Source organism: Mytilus trossulus, chromosome 7 (genome assembly GCF_036588685.1).
Source record: "Mytilus trossulus isolate FHL-02 chromosome 7, PNRI_Mtr1.1.1.hap1, whole genome shotgun sequence".
NCBI classification, from domain to species: Eukaryota; Metazoa; Mollusca; class Bivalvia; order Mytilida; family Mytilidae; genus Mytilus; species Mytilus trossulus.
Genome location: NC_086379.1, coordinates 69390465 through 69399923, shown reverse-complemented (window position 1 = coordinate 69399923; position 9459 = coordinate 69390465). Strand labels below are relative to the sequence as shown.

General features: G+C 31.9%; 1 protein-coding gene across 3 annotated transcripts; it reads right to left on the bottom strand.

The window, feature by feature from the left end:
* Positions 1-556: 556 nt before the first annotated feature.
* Positions 557-7743, bottom strand: LOC134725689 (acetylcholinesterase-like). Of its 3 annotated transcripts, none has more exons than XM_063589711.1 (3): positions 7649-7743; positions 3132-4629; positions 557-1809 (listed from the first exon to the last, which is right to left on the bottom strand). In XM_063589711.1, exons 2-3 carry the CDS (start codon positions 4616-4618, stop codon positions 1515-1517), a joined length of 1782 nt encoding a protein of 593 aa, XP_063445781.1. In that variant the 5' UTR covers positions 4619-4629; positions 7649-7743; the 3' UTR covers positions 557-1514. The 3 variants fall into 3 exon arrangements, with proteins under 3 accessions (XP_063445781.1, XP_063445780.1, XP_063445782.1); XM_063589710.1 differs by lacking the exon at positions 7649-7743 and adding an exon at positions 5865-5954; XM_063589712.1 differs by lacking the exon at positions 7649-7743 and adding an exon at positions 5779-5878.
* Positions 7744-9459: the final 1716 nt, after the last annotated feature.

Here is a 9459-nt window from a genome sequence, read left to right as displayed (position 1 = left end):
AAAACAACAAAATCCATCTACTTGTTCTGCTGGTCTTCCAATTCTGCCAACCATCACAGTTGAAGGTGTTTGGTTTTTTGAAAACATTGATAGTGCAGTTACTAACATACCAACTTTTGCGTCTACTGATTTAATAACTAATAACTGGTTTGAAGGCAACTAAAGCCTACTGAAACAATACGCAGCAGGGGGGGTTTCTTATACACCAAATCATCTGGAAATCACTCGGCGGCATAGCAAATTGAAGAATTTGGTCAAAGCACACACCCAGCTTCAGCATGATAACGCTTTTATAAAACCAAGAACCCATATATGCATGTACCTTTTCCAATAAATAGCGGAGAAAAATTGAAACCTGTTCCCAAGAAAAAATATCCTGATTTCGAAAACCGACTTGACATTGCCAATTGACTAACATTTGGGAATTATCTATATGCTGAACAGTAAATACTCTTGGAATGGGTTACAATGGTAATGTGTTGGTACTAAGTATTCATGATAGAGGTTATGCTGAAACTATATCATATTTCAATGAACAGATTTATAACGAATACTCGCCCAATGAGAACTTTTTATTCAGATATAAGTATATTGATTTAGTTGTATAAACCTAATGAGTTAGTTGTATAAACCTAATGAGTGAGTTGTATTAACTTAATGAGTTAGTTGTATTAACTTAATGAGTTATTTGTACAAACTTAATGAGTGATTTGTATAAACTTAATGAGTTATTTGTATTAACTTAATGAGTTATCTGTATAAACTTAATGAGTTATTTGTATAAACTTAATGAGTTATTTGTATAAACCTAATGAGTTATTTGCATAAACTTAATGTGTTAGTTGTATTAACCTAATAAATTATTTGTATAAACTTAATGAGTTATTTGTATTAACCTAATAAATTATTTGTATAAACTTAATGAGTTATTTGTATAAACCTAATGAGTTAGTCTTATTAAGTTAATGGGTTAGTTGTATTAAACTAATGAGTTAGTTGTATATGTTTCTGTTAATCCGTTGTTGATTTGTTCCCTCGGTTAAAGTTTGTAACCCGGATTTGTTTCCTCTCAATCGATTTATTTCTTTTGAACAGCGGTTTACTACTATTGTCTTTATTTATTTATATAAAGCTAATAAGATAACAACATACTGTATTCTTATTATAATAAAGATATCAAATATTATATAGCAAGTTCTATGTTGTGTCATGTGTACTATTGTTTTCTGTTTGTCTTTTTTATTTTTAGCCATGGCGTTGTCAGTTTGTTTTAGATTTACGAGTTTGACTGTCCCTTTGGTATCTTTCGTCCCTCTTTTAGGACTAGATACATCCATTCTAAAAGAGATGAAAATCATTTTAGTTAAAAGCTTAAATTTAAGTTCAGCTTTAAAAAACGAAAACAATAAAGTAAGTTAAATCAAGGATGTAAACTTGATGCACAAATTATTGCTGCCTTCTAAAGTGCAGCGGAATATCAATATTATATCTAAAATATATATAAAACACTCTAGTTAATTAGATCTATAATAACACAACACAACGTACATCAAAAGAAAGTAACTTATTAACAGTTCATTTCTGTATACTCTTTGACTACCACTAGTTGGCGATGTTTGTATAATTGGCCTGCGTGTTGATGATGATGATGATGATGGGTTTAATATTCTAGGGATGTCATTCAACCAGAAGTCTACACGGTCCTTAAACATGTGTTGGCCAGTTGTAATGTTGATATCTAAATTGATATAACGTTCATTTGTTGTGTCATATTCTTCCCATTTTGGCAGGTCTTCTCCATTGACATCTCTGAAAAAATAAGAATTTGTTTTATGATAAATACAAGAACACATCCGCGGAACCGTGACTTGAATAAAGTACCGACGCTTTATGCTTATCCAGGATTTTAGTATTCGTATTTTCATCTGGTAAAAGCATGCTGATTATAAGGTGTACAGTTTTCTCTGCTTTCTAAATCTTTCTGTGTGAACCCTTGGAAGCAAAACTTATTAACGTCATAGACAATATTTCGAGCGGAAAAAAATATCGTCGGTTGTTTTATTTTAAAATTCATGAGATAAAATCCTTTTAAGAATGTGACAGAAACAAAAAGCAATGAACAGCACTGTAATTACTACTGTTATTGAAATTTCTAAATTACAGGAAATACCAGTTTAATATAATTTTCCTCATTCAAGTCACATTGAGGATTGTTTAGTTGTAGATACAAGTCATTTTGCCATATCTAACGAAAATTAGGTGTTTTGTAAAAACCGCGACAATTTAGTACTTTCTTCATAAATACAATTTGAAAAAAATGTGCCCTTTCTCACTTTATGTGCATTGTCTAATTTAACTTTTTTTAATTGATAGAGAGAGAAATGGAACTATTTCACTGAGGGATAATACCACATAAGCTTACACAGAATACAAATTATACATAAAACAACTAGACATGAATGTCCAAGGAAACAGGAATCATACGTAAGGGATAAAACAAAGCTGTATAGAGGCACCTACATACATTGTGTATAAATCTACCGTGTATTTGTACAACCATGTAGATTTATTTTCGATTCTTATAATATGAAATCCTAAAGAAAACTGGCGACACAGAATTTACGAGGAATTGTCAAATGACGACGACATAAACTATAAATATTTCAACATATAGATCTTGTTTATGAACTTGTAGTTAAAATGCGTCCTTCGTTATAATAAAATGAAATAATACACTTAAGCTACCTTTTAACATTGAAACTCTTCAATGATATTTAACTAAATTAAAAAGAAATACGAACATAGACTTTTAAATTTCGTACAGTTCAATTTTTGTACTCTACTGTCATTATTATAATAATTTTACCAAATATTTGATTTTTTTACCAAACATTAGATTTTTTTAACCAAATATTAGATTTTTTAAAGTTCTATTATGTCATGTTCTTAATTTTAGGTTTTAAAGTGGGTGATAGCCTTCAACAACGAGAAAAAATCAAACCGTATAGTTGAATATAAAAGGATTCGTAATGATATTTATTATGAATCCTGAATAGATCGAAAGATTTAAATACATGTATTTGACTGAGAAAAACGAATATCACCACCCTGTTCCTCAGTGCAATACTCACCCTGTTTTGGCGAAATTAGTCCAGTACTTAAACAAATTCATAGATAGCTCTCCATCTTGGTCCGTAGAAAGTGTTCCCGGGAAAAATAAATAAACTAGATCTGCGGCGTGAGCTGAACCATCAAACCAATCTGGATAAGGTGTGGCGGTAAAAAAGGAATTCTGTTTAGAGAAAATATACTGAAATTGTTTTCCGTTACCATTTCCTGTGTGAAGGCGCAGGGATTCCACTGCTGGGACCATAAATCCCAGGTCTGTATAAACATTTAGAATATCTTGACTAAGTTGGTCACGTGATGATGCTGAACCGTATTTATCACATATAGAAACGGCAATGTCTGTGTTATTATTAAACACTACATTCGCAATATCAGGAACAAGAACGTCACAAAGCATCCGTTTTGGTATGTGATCTGATGCGTTAAATTGAAACAAATCTTGACCTCCGTATAGAAAAAAGTCTAACATAAGCGAACCCTCTCCTGAGTTTATTCCAATGATGACATCCAGTGACTTGAAAAATCCAGAAGTTGATGAATCAAGTAGCAATTGTTTTGGTTGAACTGGCAGCAATTCGCCATCAATTATTGGTGCAAATGGAATTTGGATAAAACTAGATGAAAATTCTTTTCCTGCCTCTTCTAATAAAACGTTTGCATCAACGTATTTCATGCACTGAGATAATTCCCCAGGATCTAATTGAGAACATCCCACATTGTTTGCTACCTGTGATGAGGCATAGCGTGTAATTAATCCCATGCTGATTTCTGAGATAGCGGTTCCACTCTGCATTATAGCTCTCTGGAATAGTCCTTGATTTTGTGGCATTACAGATAATAAACCCACACTAAATGCACCAGCTGATTCTCCGAATATTGTGATCGATTGGCTGTTACCCCCGTACGAGGCTATATTATCTTTTACCCACTGTATCGCCAAAATCTGGTCCCATAATCCATGATTACCTTTACTATTGCCGGTTGCAAAGAAACCAAAAATATTCAAACGGTATTGAACAGTAACAACTATAACATCTCCTGCAACAGCTAGATATGCTGCGTCATATAACGCGGTTTGTCCTGAGGAATAACCCCCGCCATGGATCCAGACCATAACAGCTTTACTACTTTCGGTCGAAACATGATGTGGAATATATATATTGAGATAAAGACAATCTTCAGAGATATTTGTATTTTTGAGAAAGGATTCCATTCCGGTCATATCTTGAATACATGACGGACCAAAGTGTCTAGCATCTAAAGTATTGTCCCATGATCCATACGGCTGTGGTTTCTCGAACCGTAAATTATCGACAGGTGCTTTAGCAAACGGTATATTCTTGAATTCATAAACATCATCACCCGATAACCTCCGACGTAAACCAAGAAGTCCACCAAGTGGTGTACTAATTGTTACTTCTTGTAAATCTTGAGAGAAAACTGGTAATAACACATAGAGCAGAACTGTTAACTTTACCGAAATCGTCATGGCGTCTTCTTCTGTAAGATAATATATAATAAAATTATTTTTTTAATTAAAAAAAACACATATACTAATATTTCGCAATGTGATATGTATACGTTCTACTTATTGGTATTTCCTCCTATCATTGATAGATCAAAAGTCACATACCGGTTTCAAATCGTTCAACTATCATTTTGTGTTCTATTTATATTAGTTTATTGAACAGCATTATTTTAATTCACTTGGATTGTCGCTCGGTCCGGAATGTATGTTGAAAAACAATACACTGTTTCATAAAATCGACTTTTGACTCGGGATTTTATAATTTATCGACTGGTTACCTTGAACATCACGGTACTCGGTCAAGTAAGAATAAAGAAGAATCAAAATAAGTAAAATCAAACATATAATTAGTGGGTTTTTTAACCAAAATTATACCGATTGAAAGCTTGTTTTACTTCTTTAGCTTGCTCTTACCTAACTTGGTATCAGGATGTCCAACGTAACAAGTCGACAAATTATATACTTCGGAGTCAATAGTCGATAAGCTTTCATTTTTGCTGGTGTGCTTTTTACGTGTGTCTTTTTTTGTGTTTCTTTGATACATATGAAGTGGCTTCTTTTAAAGACGCCATTATTGTTATTGTATAATTTTTTAAAATACATTGAACGACAAAATTATTTCTCTACCTGTGTGACGTCTACATTCTGACGTCAACACACGATTCTACACCAGAGTTGACGTTATTATAGCTATTCAGTCACAGGACTTAATATATTTCAAAACTTTATGAGTTGATTTACATATGATGGAATTTGATGCGACTGTCTTTCAATTGAGAGGTTAAGCGCTATAAAATCAGGTTCCATCCACCATGTTCAACATACTATAATGTCTGTAACAAATTATACAGGCATTTATCAATTTTCTTGACGTATCGGTAAGGTCATTTGCAATATTAGGGCGCACGTAACGGAAGTTACGAACAGCCGCTTTTCCCCGATGAGAGCAGACCTTTAGAGATTTTTGACATTTTATGATGATTAAAAGATAACATACAGTTAAAAAAAAGTTGACAATTAGTGGGATTTGTTTGATTAAATGATATTTAAACAATAGGATGGAATAAATTCTTACTAGTCAAGAACTCCTATCAATCAACTGCAAGAATACTTTTACTTACAATCAGAATTGATATCCATAAAAAAAAATGAAAAAAAATGTTATGTAAGCATTTTGCAATGAAGTGATAATATCAGAACAGCTTACCTGCTGGGTATATTTATGGGTTGTAATACTGAATTTTAAATCTATCTACATTTTAATCAATGAACTAAAGCGAAAGGAACTTGTACAATGTTTACACACAGTTTTACACATATTGTTGTGACCACATTGCGTTTACATAGTAATTTAATGTTTAAATTGTAGTCAAACAAATTTTAAATGATCAAGAACATGAAGAGTTATTAATAGTTAAAATCTTTTGAAGTGCGATCTTTTATATAAAAATTGAATATACTTCATATATTATGAAGTCCTATCGTATTTAGTATAGACAAATATTTATTGGTTAAAAATGTGTTAAACGTATCGTCTTTTTGTGGAAGATACCTAAACCTTTTTGATAAATATTACGTATCAATTTTACAAATAATACATGATGATCTTGAGGTAAAGATTGCAGGTGCTGCCATCTACATTACGTATTTACGATCTTTTTCTTGGTCTTTGTGTATTTCTTACCTTTACTGTTTAGTGCACTATTTGCAAAATACTTTTGACGTGGCTTGGTATTTAAAAATCCTGTGATTGTGTTGTTGTGCTATGATCTTACTTTATATTCTTGTCCTACTTTTTGGCTTATGTAATTTGTATATATGTACCATTTTGTCTTGTTTTGTTGAAATAGTTATTTGTGTTTATAGTGATTCAGATAATAGCACAATGATGACTGCTGTATCCCATTTTTGACAATTGTATCTATGATGTCACCAACTTAGAGGCCAAAATGGGCCCTTCCCGGACCGAATCCTTTGATAAAAACATTTATAAACCCCTCTGAAAATTTCGGTTGTTAATAATTTTCTTCATTGAGAGCTGTAACAATTTCTGCTTTTTACACGTCAATTGAAAATAAAATCTTTTTAATTTCGGAAATAATGGTAATTGATTTTTTGTTTCATCAAAATATGTGAATATATACATTTATTACATTGGTTGCAATGAATTACATTGATTTCCCAGTTAGATAAAAACCGACAATTTCACATGTGAAATAAACGTGGTTATTTCACTCTCTGACGTCATACAACAATAGGCGTTGTCAAGACGTCGATAACGTCGGATCAAAACAAATTGTCAATGCGTAGGAAAAAAAATTAGTTCCTTACATTTTCTACATTAATTTCATAAAAAAAAAAAAGCCATTTGCCAATGTAATAAAAAGAATAACTAACTGCCGTATTTGAATATCAAAAATAAGACAACTTGTGACCAAACGCCGCTATGGATTAAACTCGTGCTGCGGACTCGTTTAATCTATGCGTCGTTCGGTCACGCGTTGTCTTATTTTTGATATTCAAATACGGCGATTAGTTATACTATAAATCTGTAAAGAATACACATAAAAGAGGGGCGTGAGATACAAGACGGACAATGATAGTCATAGATTGAAAATAAACTAACAACACTCTGGCAAAAAAAAAAGACAAACCGACAAAAAATATTAGAGAATACACAACATACGAAACTAAAGACTAAGAAACACGAACCCAACCAAAAACTGAGAGAACTCGCAGTTACTAACATCTAGTTAAAAGCCAAATTAAATAATTCAAACAACTGAAACAACTAAATCTCATCACAAAAATTTTGTATTTTACTGCCATGGGCAGTAATAGAAGTAAGGACTTGTGTAATGCAAAACGTAAATGTTTCCAAAAGGCAGAAGGTTAGTTAGGAGTTATCTTTTTTATACAAAAAAAAATGAACGTGAAAAAAAAATGCTATGTTAGCATTTTGCACTGAAGTGATAAAACAGAACAACTTACCTGCTGGGTATATTTACAGGTTGTGTTACAGAATTTTAAATCTATTTACATTCTAATCAATGGACTAAAACGAAAGGACACTGTCCACACTCAAAAGCACCGTAATTTATTAAAAGGGAACTTTTACAATGTTTACATAGAGTTTTACAAACATTGTTGTGAATTAAATTAAATTGTAGTCAAACAAATTTTAAATGATCGAGAACATGAAGAAATATTCAGTTATTAATAGTTAAAATCTTTGAAGTGCGATCTTTTATATAAAATTGAATATACTTCATATGTTATGAAGTCCTATCGTATTTAGTATAGACAAATATTTATTGGTTAAAAATGTGTTAAAAGAGGGACGAAAGTTACCAAAGAGACAGTCAAACTCATAAATCTAAAACAAACTGACAACACCATGGCTAAAAATGAAAAAGACAAACAGAAAAGCAATAGTACACATGACACAACATAGAAAACTAAAGAATAAACAACACGAACCCCACCAAAAGCTAGGGGTGATCTCAGGTACTGCGGAAGGGTAAGCAGATCCTGCTTCACATGTGGCACCCGTCGTGTTGGTTATGTGATTACAAATCCGGTAAATAGTCTAATTCGGTAGGTCAAATTCATAAAAGGGAAGGGGATCGTATCGTATCGTTTTTTTCTAAAACGATTGTCGGAAGATACATAACCTTTATGATAAATATTACGTATCAATTTTACAAATAATACATGATGATCTTGAGGTATAGATTCCAGGTGCTGCCATCTACATTACGTATTTACGATCTTTTTCTTTGTCTTTGAGTATTTCTTACCTTTACTGTTAAGTCCACCTTTTCCAATTACTTTTGACGCGTGGCTTGGTATTAAACATCTTATCATTGTGTTGTTGTGCTATGATCTTACTTTATATTCTTGTCCTACTTTTTGGCTTATGTCATTTGTATATATGTACCATTTTGTCTTGTTTTGTTGAAATAGTTATTTGTGTTTATAGTGATTCAGATAATAACACAATGATGACTACTGTACCCCATTCGTGACAATTTTATTTATGATGTCTGTTTGCTTTGCTTACACAGGCGTCTATCGAGTGAATATTACTCCCGCGCTAACTTAACAAGTCATGTTCGATATCATACTACGCAGGCTGATGCAAGAAAACCTAATCCATACTGTATGAAACGTTTTGCTTATATTATCATAGAAATACTTGTTGATAATTATACATCAATAAGACGTAACAGTATTTTATAAAATACTATCACATAATGGTTGGTCTAAAACAGATATAAATCATATTTTTTTCTTTGCTATCGTACTGAGCTAAGAGACAGTGACACGGTCTATTTAATAATGACAAGAATTATCGCAAAGAAGATTGTTCAGTAAGACCCCTTTTTGGCCCCAAAATATATCAGTTATACAAAATTGTTATAATTTTAACTTTTAGCCATTTATTGGAAAGTAGAATACTTCTGCTATATAAATATGGGCTGTTTATGACAATATAATGTTCATTTATCGGGAACTATCATCATTAAGTCATGCTAAATTACTTAAATCTTCACAATTGTAGCATTAGAGTTAAATTTTAGACGGTTCTCGTCTTAAATAGAAATGGACGCATTCGTGTTCATTCTTAATATTTAAATATAAGCTGTATTTGATGATTATGCATACCATGTATAAAGATTGAGGGTGAACACGGATGCGGCCACTTTCATTTTTAACAAAACCTATCTGAAAAGTGACAAATTATGACATAATTGATACACAAACTAATTGAATTGACTGAAGTAGACACTTAAGTGTTT